This window comes from Saccopteryx bilineata, chromosome 2 (genome assembly GCF_036850765.1).
Source record: "Saccopteryx bilineata isolate mSacBil1 chromosome 2, mSacBil1_pri_phased_curated, whole genome shotgun sequence".
NCBI lineage: Eukaryota > Metazoa > Chordata > Mammalia > Chiroptera > Emballonuridae > Saccopteryx > Saccopteryx bilineata.
This window is the reverse complement of record NC_089491.1, coordinates 361,786,515-361,807,034: the sequence shown is the minus strand read 5'-3', so window position 1 is coordinate 361,807,034 and position 20,520 is coordinate 361,786,515. Positions and strand designations below refer to the sequence as shown.

The 20,520-nt window shown below is 52.2% G+C and overlaps 1 protein-coding gene across 4 annotated transcripts in view; it reads left to right on the top strand.

Moving 5' to 3' along the window:
• Positions 1 to 20,520, top strand: part of ABR (ABR activator of RhoGEF and GTPase) — a 198,464-nt gene that overhangs the window by 120,175 nt on the left and 57,769 nt on the right. For all 4 annotated transcript variants that reach the window (XM_066263099.1, XM_066263100.1, XM_066263103.1 and 1 more), the window contains 3 exons: positions 6,081 to 6,266; positions 13,028 to 13,135; positions 16,840 to 16,900. In XM_066263099.1, the coding sequence (XP_066119196.1) occupies positions 6,081 to 6,266; positions 13,028 to 13,135; positions 16,840 to 16,900 (355 nt within the window). The remainder of the gene's footprint in view (positions 1 to 6,080; positions 6,267 to 13,027; positions 13,136 to 16,839; positions 16,901 to 20,520) is intronic.

Here is a 20,520-nt window from a genome sequence, read left to right as displayed (position 1 = left end):
ATAGATAAAATATTTTTAAAAGGCAGAAGTACTACACAGATGTAAGATATTTGTGCCTTTGAAGAAAGCGTTTATTAGATGTGTCTGGAGATTATGCAGAGTGGTTGTGGCACGTAAAGTTCTCTTCACAGGTGTTTTGCAGTCTCAGAGAAAAAAAAAGAAAAAGAAGGAATAAGAAATGTAGACACAGGTCAGCAGAAACTCATTAAAAGAATAGTTAAATACACATTTATGTACTTCTGAGATGTCACCCAGTGTTCCAGGGGACTCAACATTTATTAGCCAAGGAATCACTATTGAAATTTGCATATGCACTGGACTAGTTTGTGGTAAATCTCACCCGGAGTTTATTGGAATGCATGGTAATGTTTCCAGGTGAGGGACAGTATGGCAGGTAAACAAAGACTCTGGTCTGGGGCCAGAACTAGGGTAAAACTCCACTCTGCTACTAATCGTAGACTTACTGCATTGATTTACAAACTGAGTCCTAATTATTAGTGGGTTGAACCAGCATTGAGACACAAATGAGAAAGACAAACCAAGATTAGAGGGTGTGGTTGTCATTACCAAAAGGATGCATAGTCAAAAGGAGTTCAAACAAAGGAAGAGGGACTGGTCTTTGAATCCCCCATTGAGTACTTACTAGCTCTAGGCCTTCATTCAGCAGGTTAATAAACCTACATGCCTCATTTTCTCCATCTGCAAACCGGGTACACTAATATCAGTAAGGCAGGTCCTTATAATAATGTTGATGAGATGCCCTAGAAACTTAACTCTGGTTTATATTAATGAGCCTACGGTAAAAGTAGGTTTCACTTAAGAGTCACAGAACCTATCGAAGGCATTGAAGACTTATCTCTGTTCAAGGGGTTGCTGCGAGCATTACATGAGTTTGTACTGGAAGCTCTTAGAGAAGAGCTAGTGTTAGCTGATCCTACTATTTTCTCCATTGCTAGGGGAGAATGCAGGTTCGGGCCTGTTGATCTCTGTCAACACGCCCTTTCCCCGAGGGAAGGGGAGGCCAGGTTCTCCGGAGAAGCTGCCACTCTTGGATTCCAGTTTGCGGTTCTAATCTGTCATTGGGCCTAACTTGAGTTTCCGTTTGTCCAGGCAAAGATGACAGATTTAGGGGCCAAGACAGTGCCTCCCAGCCTTGCTTTTCTAACAGCTCATACCCCAAAGGCAAAAACTGTGAGGCTGGGGCCCCTCCTCTCCCCGCAGTTCGCTCATCCCGAGCCCTTGATTGGTTCTTTCTTGAGTGAGCAAGAGAGGGAGGGGAGGGCCAGCTGGGGGCCTGATCTGTGGCCACAGGGCTCCAGGAAGGGGGGTGGGACCCTCACATCCCCACCTCAGGGGGTGAGCCTCAGAGATGAGGAATCAAGCCCTCCCCACCTTCTCCTGGAGTTGGCAGCCCTACCCTCTCAGCTACCCAGTAGTAAGCCCTTTGCTTTTCGGGGTGGCCTGACAAAGGGGCTTAGGGGAGAAGAACATCAGTCCTCCTCTTCTAGCTCCTTCCTCCCCCGCCCAGATCCTCTCATCACCCCACCCCCACTCCCACAGCCCTGCTCCTAAAGTGTTTGTTCTCAGTTAACACTTCCTGGTACGCCAGCAGCTAGGTGTGTGTGCCTGTGACTGTGTACACACACAGGCACAGGCAGGGACTCCGCACAGGAGCCTCTCATCCGGCCCCATGTTGGAGGCTTGGTCGTCTGTAATCCTCCAGGTTCCTGGTGGGCGCAAATTACAAGTGGAGTGGGTCTGAGATGGGGGTGGAGGAAGGTAAAAAAACCCAGATCACGTAGTTCTGCTCCCCCCCCCCCCCCCCACACACACACTGAGTGATGGCTGGGATCCTGCATCTGTCTGCAGCACCACCTGCAGCACCTCGCACCTCCAGGCCCAGCCTGGCCCTCCTGTCTCACACTCTCATTCTGGCAGTTTGCTGTGTAGTTCCTGTGCCCATTGCTCAGGTTCCTTAACTGTGAAGTGGGTTAATGATACCCTCCGGCCCAGGGAGCAAGAGGTTGAGGTGACAGTTATTAGACTGGCCTTGCCAGCAGCCTCCAGGCTTTCTGGAATAGGAAGTGGGCCAATTTCTTTCCCTTGTTTCAAAAGGCAAGTTGGTGGAGGACAGAGTAGACAAATGGCTGTGTGAAGTCCCACTAGGAGTTAGAACTGCCTGGCCTGTCTTCCTGAGAAGCACTTGATGGAAAATCGAGAGCCAGGGTTGACTCTGAGGTCCCTTGGGGATCCTCTTTAAGAGTCCCTTTCTCCCCTAACAACATGGAGAGCCCCTGCCCTTGCCCTCGCTGGGGGACAGAGGAGGCAGCCGGCAGGGCAGCGCTCTGGCAGAGGAGCACTGCTGGGTTGTCTTGTGCCTTTCACCCGAACCACCTGAGGCCTGCATTCTGCATTCGGAGCTGCTGCACCAGATAAAAACAGCTGCCTTCCAGGGTCTCCGGCCAACCAGGGCACACACCCAGCGCTTTCCCCTCCCCCCGAGTGAAATCTGGGCTGAGACCATAGGTCCCCAGCCTTGTCCTGAGAACCATCTTATGGCCAAGTGCAGGCCCTGTCCGTGTGACCCGCTGCTGCTGAGCACCCATTTCTTCCCCTTTTGTGGGCAGAGTGGGGAGTTTAGGAGGAAGCAGAGCAGGGGGGCCTTGTCCCTGCGTAGGTGGCACATGAGTGCTTCCCCAGCAGCGGCTGAGAAATCCTGACTGTTTTGCCTTCCCAGGACTGCTCTCTCCCTGTTTCCTTCCCTCCCTCCTAGGTGGAGATTGTGCCATGGCAGAGACAGGAATGAGTGGTTCTGGGACTTTGTGGTGACTTGGACCCTCCGTTGGCTCCTGGGTAGAAGCAGTAAAGATAAATTATGACAGTGATCCAAAGAGGCAGTTCTGTATACTTCATGGAGTGCTGGGAGCCATGAAGCTGAGCTTGGCCACCCATCTGGGGTTGGGAGAACAGTATTCCTTTTTTCCTGGCTCCTGGTTTCTTCTCTTTTCCTGCCGGGAATGCTTGCCCAGGCCCCATGCCTCCACTTGCTCAGATCTTCCCAACCTTCAAGGCCTCTTCCTGTCACCTCTTCTGTGAAGCCCTCCCACTTGCACCAGCCCAACCTTGAAACCAAGTTTGTTGGAATTTACAGTCCAAGTTGAGTAGTACCCTACCTTGCTTTGTCCACTAAAGTGTTTCATTTGTGTTGGTCTAGTTTACCCAAATAGAGTATAACATTCTACAGAGCAAGGGTCGTGAGTCATAAAAATAATCTCCTGAAAAAGAAAACTGGACCCCATCACTCCCCTACTTAAATCCCTTCAGGGGAAACCAGGTCATTGCTTGGGCTTAAAACCCGCATTCCTTCCCCGGCAGGATCTGGCAGCCACCCTCCCTCCAGCCGGCTTTAGGTCCCTCTCCTCCCCCCTGCCCACTGCGCACAGGCCCCTGGCTTGATTCCAGCTCCTCTCTTCCCAACCCTGCCCTGCCTCAGGACTGGGCGTTGAGGAAGTCTGCCTGGAATGCTGTCCCCTTTGCCCTCATGCTTCCATTTCAGGGTAAATGTCCCTGTCGGCACCTGTCTCAGGACGTCCCCTTCCTCCTCCCCTCCTTGCATGGGTTTGATTATTGCCTTGGGTCTAGTCTGTCTCCCCTACTGGATGGGAGGCTCCCTGGGGGCCATGATTTGTGAATCACAGAACACCACCCCTCCGAACCCCTCCCTCCCAGTCTAGCCTTGAGTTATTAGGCACTTAGTACATTATTTTTGGGGGTGAGTAGTAATAATCGTAGCAGCTAATGGTTTTGATTGCCTTCTGTGTATCAGGTGTGTACTCAGTATTTTATATAAATAATGACTTGGCTTTTAATCTTCCCATCAGTGTTCTGTGTGTGTGTGTGTGTGTGTGTGTGTGTGTGTGTGACAGAGATAGAGAGGGACAGAGAGAGGGACAGACAAGAAGGGAGAGAGATGAGAAGCATCAATTCTTTGTTGTGGCACCTTAGTTGTTCATTGATTGCTTTCTCATATGTGCCTTGACTGGGGGGCTACAGTAGAGCCAGTGACCTCTTGCTCAAGCCAGTGACTTTGGGTGCAAGCCAGGACCTTGGGCTTCAAGCCAAAGACCATGAGGTCTTGTCTATGATCCCTCAAGGCAGGGGCCCTGTGCTCAAGCTGATGAGCCCGCGCTCAAGCTGGCAACCTTAGGGTTTCGAACCTGAGTCCTCTGCATCCCTGTCTGATGCTCTATCCACTGAGCCCCCCCCCACCTGGTCAGTCTTCCCATCAGCGTTCTTGAGAAGATAATACTATCCCAGTTTTACAAATGAGGCTGCTAAAGCCCAGAGATGCTAAGTGACTTGCCCAGAGCTATTAAGTTGGGGCTCAAAACCACACTGCCTGGCCTGCACCATCTAGGGCGAACTTCCTTAGCAAAAAGCTGGACATTACGAGTTTGTTGGTTTCGGCGCTGAGAAGGTCAGAGGAGGGCTTCTGCTTTTTCTTGCTTTTTTCACCACATCTGGACTTTTTTAGAGCTGGGAGAGCAAGGGAGCCAGAAGTTGGAGAACTGTCTGGGTGGTTGAGTAGATAGGACTTCCTCTTGTGGACAAACATGGGCTCTGCCACCCTCAGAGTGAGACAGATGGGAGGGTGGAATACAGCTTGCTGAGGACTGTGGCTGCTGTGGCCAGCTCGGCCTGTGGGCATCTCTTAGAGTGAGTCAGTGATAGCGTCGGTCTCCGTCGGTGCAGGTGTTCCTTCCAGTCCCGCAGGAGTTGCCGCCCATTTCATGCTAGAACGCTTTCTTGTTGAAAAGTTTACCCTCTGACACAGCGGGGAACAGCTCCGGTGAGTCCATACCTGCCCCCGTGAGTTCTTGCTGTCCCCGGGTCTCCCGAGTGACCCAGACTAAGTCAGAGGCCTCTTTCCACACGTCACCCGTGTCTGACTCAGGCTTCCGTCTTCTAGGTAAATACGCCCTCCCCTCCTCTTTGCCTTCTCTGGTGGCAGGTGTCCAGATCCTGTTTCCTGGAAGGCCTTTGGAGGGCAGTCCGGGCCCCTTGGAGGGCTTTGGGCTAGAGGAGGGTTAACCAAAGAGGGACTCTTGATCCTTTAGCATCAGTGTTTTTGTTTCAGCTATGAATTTTAATACCTCCCCCCCTCATTGTAAACTTCACTGATGAAAGGTGATTTAGAAAATACAGAAAATCACACTGAAGAAAATGCACCCCCCCAGGCCCCATTATCCCACAGTCCTATTGCTGGGCCTCAGGTGATGGCTTCAGCCCCCAGCTCGTGCTGGGGGCTGGTCCTGAGGTACTGCCTGTCAGCTCGTGCTGGGGGCTGGTCCTGAGGTACTGCCTGTCAGCTCACCCGCTCCACCGTCAGGCCGTGGGGCTCTTGGTGTAGGCAACAGAGATAACAGGCAGGTTTCATCTTGCATGTCAACCTTGGCACTGAGAAAGAGTCGAGACTACAGCCAGGCCCAGTGAGAAAGATCGTGGCGATCACTTAGCAATGGTTGCCACAGACACAGGAAGTAGGACGGTTTTACATGTGTACCACCCATTCGCACTCTCTATCCTAAGTGATGGGAACTTGAAATATCACCACAGCTGAGACTGATCTTGAGTCTCTTCAAGACTCTACTCCCAAGTCCTAGAATCATGTTTTGGTCCTTGGTCCCTTCCACTGAAGTGCTACAGGAGAGCTTATATTGGAGAGCTTAAGGCCATTGTGCAAAAGAGACGGGATCCTATTACACCATGAAGCAAACGTAGTGCAGACTGGAGGCTGGGCCCTCTTCAGGGGACGAGGATAAGGGAAATGTGTCCTGGAGCCACTCCGTGGGCCTGGCAGTGCTGCTGGACCAGGCTCTGGCTGTCAGCTTCCTTCTCCTTCCAGTTGCACGTGTTGGGGCCTGTGACAGCAGCTACTTAATAGGAACCACACATCAGGTGCTTTGCCATTCGTGGCCTTGCCTAGGCAGAACTCGGGCGGCAGGAAGGGCTGAGCAGGGCCCTGGGCCTGCTGACACGCTGGACGGTTTGCCCTCTCTCTCGTTCTCCCTCTCTCCCAGCCCATGAAGCCCCTGAAGGCCACCGCCACCACCTCCCAACCTGTGCTCACCATCCAGCAGATCGAGACCATCTTCTACAAAATCCAGGACATCTATGAAATCCACAAGGAGTTCTATGACAACCTCTGCCCTAAGGTGCAGCAGTGGGACAGCCAGGTCACCATGGGCCACCTCTTCCAGAAGCTGGTAAGTGTTCCGCTGAGAGAGGGTCCTTACTCAGGGCCTCAGTGGAGCTGCTGGTGTGGATGAGGACCAGTCCGCCCCAGCCCTCCCAGTCTCCTTGAAGCTCTCCGAGTCGTGGAGGAAAGCCTGGGCCTCTGCATTACGGGGAACCTGGGCCAAGTGCCTCGACTCCTGGCCTCACCGTGAAGCCTAGAGTGTTCTAGGGATGCTGGAGTGTACATGCCTAGGGACTCCTGGCAGGGCACTGTGTCTCTCCCCTGCTGGGTTTCAGGTCCCTTCTCCCTCAGCTGACCGAGGGGCGTGTGCCGGGTGGACGGGCAGGGACTGCTTACCTGAGACCTCTGAAGCAGTTGGTTGGGAGACTGTCAGCTTCCAATCTTCTCTTGAGAACCCTGGAGCTGAAAGCTCTAAGAGCCTAGCCCTCCCACCATTGCAGGCAAGGGAAAAGGCCTCAAGGGGTAGAATTAATGTAGAGGCTCAATGTGGGGAATGGCTGACAGAGGTCTTTTAGTTCCCAGGACTTCTGTAATCCCTTGAGGACCCTCAGGTCAGGTCTACAGGACCCCCACCTGGCTCTCGCCAGGGCACTTCCCCCCATACCTTCTGTTAGCCCAACAGGTGGGCAGGGAGTCAGTGGCCGTTGCTCTCAGGTGTGAATGGTGGGCCGGGGAGCATTGCCTCTCCTCTGCTGCAGTGTTGGGACTGGTTGAGTGGCCGTCAGTGGCCGTTGCTCTCAGGTATGAATGGTGGGCCGGGGAGCATTGCCTCTCCTCTGCTGCAGTGTTGGGACTGGTTGAGTGGCCGTCAGTGGCCATTGCTCTCAGGTGTGAATGGTGGGCCGGGGAGCATTGCCTCTCCTCTGCTGCAGTGGTGGGACTGGTTGAGTGGCCGTCAGTGGCCATTGCTCTCAGGTGTGAATGGTGGGCCGGGGAGCATTGCCTCTCCTCTGCTGCAGTGGTGGGACTGGTTGAGTGGCCGTCAGTGGCCATTGCTCTCAGGTGTGAATGGTGGGCCGGGGAGCATTGCCTCTCCTCTGCTGCAGTGGTAGGACTGGTTGAGTGGCCATGCCTCTGCTTTTCTTACACTGGAGAAAACTCCTGCTTAACTACTCCCAGGACTTTAAACTGCATGTTCTAAACAACTGAACTCATTGTTTCTAAAGTTCTTCTAATCTCTGTCTCAGTGGGTGCTGCCACCATCCCATTCTCCATCTATCTGTGACTCCCTTAGACTCACCTTTGACATTATCCTCCTCCACCTTCTTATCCCTCATTCTTGCATCCCCCAGAGTCCACTTCTTTAATGCTTATGGCCACCTTCTACCAGCTCTGAGGCCCTCACCTGGATTACTGCCGCAGCCTCGTGAGTGGTTCCTGCCTCCAGGCCCACCTCCCCACCTCTACCGAATAGAAGGAGGGTTATCTAAACCCCCTACCAGCCCTCACTTCTTCCCTGCTTATATCCCTTCAGTGGCTCCCCCTTGCCCATTAGATAAAGACCAGCTCCAAGAACTGGCTTAGGAGACCCTTTGAATGCCACCCTCTGCCCACACCGGACCTCTGGCTGCTGCCTCCCCCACCCTCTGTGCTCGACACTGAACTTTCTGTTTTTAGTTCACACTGCAGGCACTCTCTGTTCTTGGTGGCTCTAGCTGCCTGAAATGTCCTTCCCTATCTGACCTGGCTTCTCCTGGTTGGTGCTCAGCTTAGAAGTGACCTCTTTAGATGGCCCTGGCTGGTTGGCTCAGTGGTAGAGCGTCAGCCTGGCGTGCAGGAGTCCCAGGTTCAATTCCTGGCCAGGGCACACAGGAGAAGCACCCATCTGCTTCTCCACCCCTTCCCCTCTCGTTCCTCTCTGTCTCTCTCTTCCCCTCCCGCAGCCAAGGTTCCATTGGAGCAAAGTTGGCCCGGGCTCTGAGGATGGCTCCATGGCCTCTGCCTCAGGCGCTAGAGTGGCTCTGGTTGCAACAGAGCAATGCCCCAGATGGGCAGAGCATCGCCCCTGGTGGGCGTGCCGGGTAGATCCCAGTCGGGTGCATGCGGGAGTCTGTCTGACTACTTCCCTATTTCCAACTTCAGAAAAATACAAAAAAAAAAAAAAAAAAAAAAAAGAAGTGACCTCTTTAGAGAAGACTTCCCCAGCCCCTCAAATGCAGCCCCTGTGGTTATCCTCTTGGTGAACACTATAACTGCCTGTATTCCCAAAACCATAGGCTCTGGGAAGGAAGACTATATTTGCTTCATTGTTAGTCCCCCAGAACCAGCCCAGTGCTGAATGAATGAATGAATTTATGAATGAATGAATGAATGAATGAATGAGTACACTGAGACCAGGGAGACTTGGAAGAGCACTGAGGGAGACATCACAACATCACAGGGCGGGAGGTCCGTGTCCTGAGAGACCTGCAGTATTGTTAGGAAAGCACAGCTTCAAGAGCTGGGTCACAGCGGAATTTGAATCCGAGTTCTACCATAGATCACACCTGTCACTTTGGGCAACTTACTCAACCTCTCTGTGACTTGGATCTCTCATCTGTAAAAATGAGGATAATAAAAGTATTTACCTCATTGGATTTTGTGAGGACTACCTGAAAAACGCTTGGAACAGAGCCTGGAACGTAGTCAAAACTCGATAATTAGCCATTACCATTACTTGTTATTATTACTGTTGTTATTAATAATATTATTAGGAAGCGACATCCTGGAAGGTGCTGTTGCAAGGGAATTTCACACTTCCGGTTCTGGCAGCCAGGGTACTCGCCCCAGTTCGGGGATGGTAAACACCCAGTCATCACTCTGGCCTGGCCCCAGGAACCTGAGCTGATTGGCTTGGGGCACCTTCTCTTTAGCCCTCACAAGGGCAGTGATGCCAAACCTGAGGGTGGAGGGTGCATACCCCAGAGTGTAATGGAAAGGCTGTCTCTGTTTGTCTTTGTCACTTGGATCCTCCTGTTACCAGGTCCCCATTCTGGTCCCAGCTCCACAGGCCTGGTCATGAATGTGCTCCCAACTTCCCTCCTCCGGTGTCACAAACAGATCTGAAGCCCCTGGGCCTGCAGGCTTGGGAGGGCCTGAGTGCAGCCAGGGCAGGCCAGGCATCTGGAGGCAGCTTCTTTCCCACTGCTCTCTGGGTATTTGATTATCCATCACAGAGAGAAGGGAATTAGCATCTCTGCTGTTTGTTTTATGAGATCACTCCAGTACCAGGCTGCTGTTTCCAAGCAACATCCACTTCCCAGTTAATAGCCCTGGCAGGCTGGGCCTTGGGCCCTGTAGGTGCGTCTTGTGGAGAGGACAATGCCCGGGATGGGTGGTGACCCCTGCATTCATGCCTTCTGCACAGGGCACGCTCCTGTTTCTGGTTCACCTCTTGCTACTCCCTTAGGCAGAGGGATGACAGGGTGGTGTTCCAATCTGGGCATCAGCCTTTATCCTACTGAACAAAATAGAAGAAGAATAGCAATGATTTTGACTTTGGTTTAGGAAGCAACTGTCTAGCACATCCCCTCTAGTTTGGGACGCCAGCGGGCCAGTACTTCCCCTGGAAAAGAAAACAAACACCACCCCTTCCTACCCCTCCCCCCATTTTTTTTTAAGTCTGATCTATCTAGAGGTTGAGACCTGCATGGCTCTGACCTTAGCTTCTCCACAAGCATCCCAGTTCCCACTTCCCCTCTGGCTTTCCAGGGCCCCATTGCCAGCTTCCTCGGGCTCTGTTTGTGCTGGGACTGCTCCAGGCTCCTGGCCTCATCTCTTAGGGTCCTTGAGGAACACAAAAGAGTCTGCAGAATGCAGAGTGGCCTAGGGTAGGGCTCAGGGGCAGGCCACTTTGCCTAGCACTTTGTTAAGAGCCCCAAGGAAGCCCCACCGCAGCTGAATCTCTTTGCTACATCTTTGGAAAAAACCAGAAAATCTAGAAAATAATGTAGCAAACCTCTGTGTGTTCACCTCCCCCCCCCCCCCCGAATTAACAGATGCTAAGCTCTGAAGATAGATTGCAGAACTTTTTAAGAAAATAAAGCATTACAGCCTGACCAGGCGGTGGCGCAGTAGATAGAGCGTCGGACTGGGACCCAGAGGACCCAGGGTCAAAACCCCGAGGTTGCCGGCTTGAGTGCGGGCTCACCAGTTTGAGTACAGGGTCCCTGGCTTGAGCGTGGGATCATAGACATGACCCCATGGTCGCTGGCTTGAGCCCAGAGGTCACTGGCTTGAAGCCCAAGGTCACTGGCTTAAGCAGGGGTCTCTTGCTCTGCCGCAGCCCCCAGGTCAAGGCACATATGAGAAAGCAATCAATGAACAACTAAGGAGCTGCAACGAAGAATTGATGCTTCTCATCTCTTTTCTTCCTGTCTGTCCCTATCTGTCCTTCTCTCTCTCTCTCTCTGTCTCTCTCTCTCTCTCTCTCTCTCTGTCTCACACACACACACAAAAAGGAAAGAAAGCATTACAGATGAAGATGCAGTTTCTCCTTCCCCTTTCCTCTTGCCCTTCCCTTTTGTCTAGAAGCAGCTACTAGCATGAATGTAGTGTGTGTAGACTTCTAGGCTGCAGTTTGTGTTTTTACTATGTAATGTATATCTTTTTATGGCATTGCATGTATTGTACTTTTTAAGTGGAGATAGTATATATATTTTTTTCTATATTTTACAATTAATGAACATTTGTTTTTAAACTTGTCACTGATGCTACACATGGATCTAGTTCATCCATTTACACTGCAGTGTGTGTTGGTTTCCCTGTTTGTGAGCCTTTGTTTCCAGTCCTTCCACAAGAGGAGAAGTGAGACAGGCAATCCTCTCACTCTTGGGCACAGATATATATGCAGGTTTCTCTAGAGCAGTGCTTTCCATTGGAAGTATAATACAAGCCACAAACATAGTTTATAATTTTCTTATAGCCACATATTTTATCTAAAATTTAGGAGAAAAAAATACACAGGTGAAGTTAATTTTAAGACTATATTTAGTTCAGTATATCTAAACTGTTATCATTTCAACATGTCACCAATATTTAAAAATTGTAGCCCTGGCCAGTAGGCTCAGCAGTAGAGCGTCAGCCTGGTGTATGGAAATCCTGGGTTCGATTCCCGGCCAGGGCACCCAGAAGAAGCACCCATCTGCTTCTCCACCCTTTCCCCTCTCCTTTCTCTCTATCTCTCTCTTCCCCTCCCACAGCCAGGGCTCCATTGGAGCAAAGTTGGCCCGGGCGCTGAGGATGGCTCCATGGCCTCTGCCTCAGGCGCTGGAGTGGCTCTGGTTGCAATAGAGCAACGGCCTGGATGGGCAGAGCATCGCCCCCTGGTGGGCGTGCCGGGTGGATCCTGGTCAGGCGCAAGCGGAGGCTATCTGCCTTCCCGCTTCTCATTTCAGAAAAATACAAATAAATATATATATATATATATATAAATGAGATAATTTACATTGTTTTATATATGAAGCCTTTGAAGTTCCTCGTGGATTTTACACTTACAGCATGTTTCAGTTTGGACTCGCCACATTTCAGGTGCTAGGTAGTCATATTAGCGAGTGCCTCCTGTTCTGGACAGCAGAGCTCTGTATGTAGAAGTGGATTTTCTAAGTAGTAAACGGAACTCTGCATATTTTTATTTAATTAGTTTAAATTTTTTTTAATTTATTGATTGATTTTAGAAAGAAAGGAAGGGAAAGAGAGAGAGGAAAACATCAATTTGTTGTTCCATTTACTTGTGCATTCATTGGTTGATTCTTGTATGTGCCCTGACCGGGAATTTGAACCTGCAGTCTTGGTTTATTAGGACAATTCTCTAACCCACTGAGCTTTTCGGCCAGGGCAGGCTATTTTAAATTTATTAGTTATTGGTAAATGATTCCAAAGAACTGTACTAATTTACACCCCTACAAAGCAGTCTGTAAAAGTTCCTATTTCCCCACATTCTTGTCAACACTTGAATCATTAGACTTTTAAATCTTGGCCAGACTGGTGGGTATAAGATAGTACTTGATTGTCGTTTTAATTCAGATTTCTACCTTTGGCTCCCTTAAGAAAATGCATATGTATACCACAGAAAAAGCTTTCCATAAATATTTGAGCAATTCAGTGAATGTTCCTCGGTTTCCCCTTTTGTAGAAAGGGATGATGGCATCTGTTCGTCCTCCCAGAGGAGACAGGCTCTGTGTGGTCATGAGTCATGAAAACCTTTGTGTTAGGTTCAGAGTAACATGCAGATATGTAGTGAGGCAGGGCCTCTGGCTCCTTGGAGGCTGAAGGAAAGAGGGACTGTGCCTTTAAAGGCTGTGCCTCGCACTTAGCATGGGGAGTGGAGCACTGAGCAGCCCACATCCACACGTGCCCACCTCACTCCTCCCATCTCTCCCTACTCCAGCTGATTCCAGGATGTGAATGAGACATGAGTCGTTAAGGGGCTTCAAACCTTGAGAGACCTTGATGATGCTAAGTAAAACCGAGTATGGCTGATGAATTGAATTCTTAGCATGCCAACAAAGGCCCTATCCTGCTCCCCACAAGCCCCAGCATCCCCATGTTACCTTTTTGGCTAAGCCAGTTTCCATGGAAACTGTTAAGTTCAAAGGGGTACTGTAGTATATGCATCCTTCCTTTCCCCGCTGTTTCCAGCCGGCCCTTTGAAGCTGGGTTAGGGGTTCTGAGTGCTAAGGGAGCTCCAGGTGCTCTGGTTAAGCTTTCATCCATTCATTAATCCTCTCTCCCCATTCCACTCCTTCCCTCTTCTCTCTCTCCTCTCTCTTCTCTCTGTTCTCCCTGCAGGCCAGCCAGCTTGGAGTTTACAAAGCGTTTGTGGACAACTATAAAGTCGCCCTGGAGACAGCTGAGAAGTGCAGCCAGTCCAACAACCAGTTCCAGAAGATCTCCGAGGTGGGCAGCTCCCTGCACAGCCACCCCTATGACTCAGGGGCTTTGGGGGCTGCTCAGAGCTTTCTAGCCTCTGGGCCTGTCTTTTCCTGCTTGCCAGGCAGGGAACCGCTTTCCCTGATGGATAACACTTAGCCTGACATGTGCTTTCTTGCATTTAACATTTTCTCTCTTAATGTGAAAACACAAATTTGTTTGATTTCGTCTTTTTGTTTTAGGTTATTCTGTATTAGAACAGGGGAAGCAGAAAAGAGTAAAGGTGGTATTTCCCACACTGCAGTGACCTTGAACAAGTCACTTCCCTTCTGTTGACTTTTGTTTCTATAGACTGAGGTGTCTGGATTTCTTCAACTTATGCCAAACTTGCTTAATAAGAACCACATGGCCTGACCAGGTGGTGGCGCAGTGGATAGAGCGTTGGCCCGGGATGCTGCGGACCCAGTTCGAAACCATGAGGTCGCCAGCTTGAGCGCAGGCTAACCCACTTGAGCGCAGGGTCACCGGCTTCAGCATGGGATTATAGGCACATGACCCCAAGGTCACTGACTTGAAGCCTAAGGTCGCTCACTGGAGCAAGGAGTCACTCTGTCTGCTGTAGCGCCCCCCCCCCCAGGCACATATGAGAAAGCAATCAATGAACAACTAAGGAAACAAAAGTGCCACGATGAAGAATTGATTCTTCTCATCTCTCTCCCTTTCTGTCTGTCTATCTCTCTCTTTAAAAAAAGAAAAGAAAAGAACCACAGGGACACTGTTAAAAATGTATGTAACTCATCAAACACCTCCCCTGGAGCTTCAGTTCAGAAGGTTGGGGGTAGAGCCTAGGAGTCTTTTTATTTTTTTTAATTGATTTCAGAAAGAGGAGGGAGAGAGAGAAAGGCAGGGTGGAGAGAGGAATGGGAAGCACTAGCTTGTAGTTGTTTCTCGTATGTGCCTTAACCTGACAAGCCCAGGGTCTCACACCGGCAACCTCAGCATTCCAGGTCTATGCCGTATCCACTGTGCCACCACAGGAAGTAGTCTGTTTTTAATAAGCTTCCCAGGTGATTTTTATGATCGATGAAATTTGAGGAAGTCCGGGCTGGGTGATGGTATTTTCAGATCCTTGCAATCCTATAAAAAGAGAGCACAGGGCCACTTAATGTGGAGAAGTCCCAGACGTTCTGGCTGGAAAAATACCTGTCCCTGCTGCTGCAGTAAGCCTTCCCCCCATGCTCCTCGCCATGGCGAAGGTGTGGCATTTTCTGTCTGTCTGGGAAGTGGCAGGGTGGGGCTCTAGGATCCGTCAGGAGCACAGCCCGGCTCACTCCTTTACCCTGGCTTTGCAGTCAGAGCACCCAGCTCCAAGTTCAGAGTAAGAGAACCTCTGGTTCCAGGGAGGGGGAGCTCCTTCTGCAGTTTTGGGGGCTCTGCCTTACAGGCCCCTCTGGGCCATTCACTTTCTTGTCACAGCTCTGATGCTAGAAAACTTGGGGTGATGCTTTATAGTTTTCATGAAACTACTGGGGTTATGGGTTTATGCCCAAGTTTGAAATTGGCCTAGAGGCAGTGCAAAAGTCAGACAGACGGAAGTGAAAATGTCAACTTGATTACTGGTAAAGCCAGATCGGAAAAATGTGGGCCCTGGTCTGTTGGCTCAGTGGTAGAGCATCGGCCTGGCATGTGGAAGTCTGGGGTTCGATTCTCGGTCAGGGCACATGGGAGAAGCAACCATCTGCTTCTCCATCCCTCCCCCTCCCCTTCTTCCTCTCTCTCTCTTTTCCTCCTGCAGCCATGGCTTGAATGGTTTGAGCAGGTTGGCACTGGGCACTGAGAATGGCTCCATGGCCTCGCCTCAGACGCTGAGACAGCTCGGTTGCTGAAGAGCGGAGTAGCAGCCCCAGATGGGCAGAGCATTGCCCTGTAGGGGCTGGCTGGGTAGATCCCGGTCAGGACACTTGTGGGAGTCTGTCTCTCTGCCTCCCCGCCTCTTGCTTAATAAAAAAAAAAAGAATGAAAGAAAAATGGCTTGGATCTGTAGCACGTTGAGCTTGTTAACACTTGGAAGCCCTCCACAATTAAACACATCTACTGAGAGCAGAGAGAGGAGGGCTGAGCTGTTTATTCACCCAAACCCATAGATCAGATGACTCACCTCCTGCCTCAGAAGACGGAGTGAGGGGTAGGGAAGTCCCTCTATGTGGAGTCCTGAGGCTGGAGAAAGGTGCTTCCCATCACAGCTCCCAGTCCTCCCTGGGAACAAACTGGATTTCCCTGCTCTGTGTCCAGAGAGGCCCTGCCATGGCTGCTTGGGTACCTGGGGTCATGTATGGTCCAGAACAGAGGGTCTCCTTTTAGCCTGGGCTAACTGTCCGTTCTCTGTGGTCGGCAGAAACCCCTGAGCTCATCCCTAAGCCCCTCTCAAAGCCTGCTGGCTTGCTGCCTGGTGGCTTCTCACCCTGACACATGGGCTGACACTGTCACTTCCTACTGGTACTGCTACTTAATTACGCAATTGGGCCCTCCTCTTCTGCAGCAGGAGTGACTTCATACCTCCAGGCTGCAGGGGAGAGGGGCATGGAGAAAAATTCTCTAAAGCTGGGAGTCCAGACACCAGCCAAAGACAACCTTGCGGAGCTGAGTAAACCCTTCTCCCCACTCCACCCCCAAACCCCAGGCTCAGTCCCTGGGGGTTTTCTCTGTCTAGAAACAGCCTGAGGCAAGATCAGGAAAAGAGGAGCTCCTGCTGCCTGGGTATTTCCTCTCCCAGGCAGAGCTGGCAATATCACCTGAGTGTGTGACCTTGGCCTCACCTCACCCCTGCCTTCCTGCCACCAACACCACCCTCCCTAAAGGACTCGCTTGGTGCACTTAGCCCTCCAAGTGGGGATTGCATTACAGCTCCAGTTACAGACCACACTGGTCCTTTAGCAAGGGCTGGAGCCGGACCTCTCTCTAAAGGCCGATGAAAGAGGTTTGGGTCAGATAAACTGCCCTGGAGTCTGTTTCTAGCAGTCACTACCAGGGCCACTTTGCACGGGATCCAGGAGGAGTGTTGGCTCTTCCTTCCTTGCATTTTCTTCTCTGATGCCTAGCAAGGCTCCACAGGGTGGGGACTGTCAGGTGGGGCTGGGGGCTGGGTGACTTCTCTCAGTAAGGGTAGGATGTGGCTCAGAGTGCCCTGTGGAACGCAGCTCTTGGCCTTGGGGGCAACACCCCCGGGACTTCCCCCTGCCTTGTGCAGGTGTGTGGGACCCCTCACTCCTTATCCTAAGAGCTGCTCATGCCCCCAGGATCAGCTGGTACACCTGGTGCTTGTCCTGTCCTGGGCTGATGTGTGTAGACCCCTAAGTAGTGGCTGCTGCTGGAGAAACCAGGGTGCGGGTGGGGGTGGGGGTCCTGCTCTTGCCACTGCTTATTCCCTGGAAGTTGCAGAGGAGGGGCTTCAGGGGACAGGGTGAGGACCACTGTCGAAGTCCTGTTTGATACCTAGGGCCCCTCCTTGCCTGCTCCCTGCTGCCGGACTCCATGAGGCTCCCGGAGATCGGAGATCGTGGGTGCGGCAAGAGTCGGGTGACTGAGGTCGCGGGAGGCTCTTGCCTGTTGAGCTTTGTTTCTCCTATGTTTGTACGCCTGGGTTTCAGAGCCCTTCTTCCCACTCTGCTCCCTTGGGGGAAGGGCAGGCTCGGGTACAGGCCAGGTAGTGATTCCTCTCCTCTGTTTGGCAGGAACTCAAAGTGAAAGGTCCCAAGGACTCCAAGGACAGCCACACATCAGTCACTATGGAAGGTACTTTGGGGAGTGGGCTGGATAACAGTCACCTTCCTTTGTCTGGCTTTGTGAACTATGGTGGGCTGCTTGTGTGAGCATGTGCATGTTTGTGTGTGAGTGTGTGTGTGTGTGAGTGTGTGTGTGTGAGCGTGCACATGAGGAATCAGCCTCTGTCCCCAGGCAGCCAGCCAGCTACAAACGTGCTCCTCCTCAGGATGCCAGCGGGCAGCTAGCTAGCTCCCCCTCTTCTCCATCGTGCCTCCCTCCGCTCCCCTCCACCCCTCCCTCCCTCCCCTCCCCCTTGCCAGAGGAGCACTCTGAAGCGGCTGCTTGATTCTGGAGGCTGTGCAGCAGCAGCGTGCAAGGTGGCAGAGTGGCTGGGCTGCTGATGGGAGCCGGGGAACAATGGCCGCACGCTCCTGCTCCTGCCGCGGGGACAGAGGCTGCCATGGAAATTCTCCTCATCATTCGCTTCTGCTGTAACTGCACCTATGGTAACCCAGGCCCCCTCTCATGGGAGGTGGTGTATCTTCCCGCCTCTGGGGGCTGGCTGGAGTGGGCTTCAATGTGGCCGTCAAGGTTTGGGGGGCAGCAGGGCAGGGAGGGGACGCAAGTGGCTGGATTGGTGTTTACCCCGTTCCAGCCAGTTTGCAGCCTGAAATTGAAGTCTGGGGCCACTCGGGGCAGGAATGGCTCAGAAATGGAAGGACCAGGCTAGAAGGGTCCAGGTACCCCACCACCAGCATCACCACCACCAGCGCCAAGTATCTGTGCGGAATTGGTGGCTTAGCTTGAGAGGCTGCGGGCAACTTTCTGGACTGTACCTGTAGGCATGGCAACCTGGGGCTGAAGAGGGGTCAGTGGGGGCCAGTCAGAGAGTGACAGGTGGTCTGGACAGCAGTGGCCTGGGCAGGGAGGGCAGCAGCCTCGGCTGCAGTGAGAAGTTGGGAGTTTCTTTGTTCCCAGAGAGAGGAGAGGAGGTTGAGCAGCTGGGTATTGTGTGCTGAGTGCCTTTGAGACACGCTCCCAGGACAGCCGCGTGGGGAACTGGATGCGAGTGGGGAGAGCAGGGAGGAAGGAGGTGCTCGAGGGGGTTTGTTTCTAGCCCCTGGAGACCCTGGAGCTGAGGTCTTGGCACTGCGGGCAATGCTGGTGGGAGAGTGGGCGTGGCAGTTCTGCGGCGTTGTGACGGTCACACACCCACCGTACAATGAAAGAGATCGGAGTATTTTTGCAGTTTCCTCAGGAAGGGGGTCCTGGGACAGGCACGTGCTTTCAACCAGGCTCTCGCTCAAAGGAGATAACATAGGCCTAAGCAAGGAGGCGTCCAGAAGCTGGTGGGCACTGCTCTCTGGGGCAAGAAACGCCTTAGGCATGACCCACGCTGCCTTGGGCGGGAGCAGCGGGGTCAAGTGCTACCTCTGGCCCCTATCTGTTGGCATGGCAGGCAGCTGGCCCTCTCGCTTCCCTCCTACCAGGCCTTTTGTCTCTGCACCCTTCCCAGTCACTTTGCTTTCACATCTCCGTGGTAACCTGGAGCTCCTTGTCAAAGGCTGGACGGAGGGAGGGGGCAGTTTTCCAGAGGAGAGGTGAAGGGCTTTCCTGAGCTCTTTCTCGGAGGCCGCTGTGCCAGAGGGACTGCTGTCCCCTCACTTTCTTGGGCTGTTCTTTGTCAGAGACTGCTCCGTGATGGAGGGAGCCCCCAAGGCAGACGCTCTCCAGCTGCCCCGGCAGGACAGCTGCGGGAACTCTGGTCACTGGGCAGGAACAGCCCTGCGCTCTGGCCCCTCGGCTCCAGCTCTGCCAGACTGGCGTAGAGAAGCAAGCTGGGCTTGAAAGAGCCTGTTCGCAGACCAGAGGGCAGGTGCCGTTTTGATCTGGACTAGGAGTTGGTCAGACCTCAACTCTGCATCCTTGTCCTTTGCTTCCTCGTCCTTCTCCGAAAGGAAGCTCAGTCTTAACGCAACAGGCCAGGGACCTGGAGTACAAGGTTTCTTTGGTCCCTGCGATGCTGTCTTTGAAGTCAGCTTCAAAATGGGGAGGAAGGAGTGACGGAGCCCTTGCTGATCGTACTGTTGAGAGTCTTCTCAGCCCCTCCCAGGCAGGGATGCTGGTTCTGGGGGTCTCCTGGAGACTGTGCAACTTGGGGCTCACTCTGGAGTTGTCTGCCTTCACAGCTATTTGCTGAGCCCTGCAGGGTTCCACGCCAGATGCTGTGGGGGGGATGCGAAGGGGTGTGTGACCCAGGCCCCTGGGAAAGCTCACCTTGACAACGAGAGAGGCCAGCTCACCCACTCCTTCCTCGTGAGTCTTTCTAAGAGCAAGTTACATAACTTCTCTGTGCCTGAGAGAAGTTTCCTCATCTGTGAGATGGGGCTAGTGATAATTGCTTCCCTTTTTAATCAAAGGAAATACTGCGTGTAAAACAGTACCATTGGACAGAGAGCAAATACCCAGCAAACGAGAGAAAGGGCAGCTTGTTGTGTCTGTGCTCTGACTTTTAGGCACGATGCATATTGTTTGTTAAAGTCCTGGTCAGGGAAGGCTTCCTGGAAGAGGGAAGAAGAGACAGTTATGGCAACTTGGAAAATGTCTATTCTGGAAACAGGAATGGCATAGTGAGGTGTGGCGAGACTGGGAGAAGCAGGGCAGGAAACTGGTGGAACAGGTGAAGGGGACGGGTGAGCTCCTCACTCTGTGGTCTCAGGGGAAGCAGGCGTGCGGGGGCCGTGGGAAGCATGAATGCCGGATTCCTCCGCCTCCCCTCTTCCGTCCATGTGTGGCTGTAGCCCAGGGCCCTCTCCCTGTGCTTCCCTCTGCTCTCACTTCCTCCCTGTCACCCTTCCCCCACTTGGGCTGAGGTGCAGGACTGACTCCACAGCCCCAATCAGGTGCACTCTTGTGGTGACCACAGGCATATTAATAACCCCTCTGAAACCCAACCTACCATTTGTGCAAACCTTTGAGCTTAGTCAGAAACCTCCTCCTCCTCCTGGGACCTGAAAGAGGGACAGAGGGAGCTGACACTGCAGTGTCAGCTTTCCATGAGCGAGCTCGAGGACCCACCCTGGCAGGTGTCTGCGGAACGCACACTTTCTCTGGGCTCTCTGGGGTTCTCGGCGTGTGATTTCCCCCCAGGAGGAGCTAAGCCACAGGTAGACACCCTAAACGGCCTCAGAGCTGGGTCCCCCTCGGCTGATAACTGGGCTCTACCTGTACGATCCCATGACACCCCGAGCCTGGTCCTGTCCTTTCTGGCTCCCATAGCCCATGAGGAGAGACTCTAGAAATTGCTAAAATAAGAACGGGCTACAAATAAGTCATGGATAGTATGTTTGCATCAAGCAGTGGTGTTCAGTTATTTCTATATATCAGTTAACAAAAGAGCTTTTTTTTTTGTAATTTTTTTTTAAATTTTTTTTATAGGGACAGAGAGAGAGTCAGATAGAGGGATAGACAGGGACAGACAGACAGGAATGGAGAGAGATGAGAAGCATCAATCATCAGTTTTTTGTTGCGACACCATACTTGTTCATTGATTGCTTTCTCATATGTGCCTTGACCGTGGGCCTTCAGCAGACTGAGTAACCCCCCGCTCGAGCCAGTGACCTTGAGTCCAAGCTGGTGAGCTTTTTGCT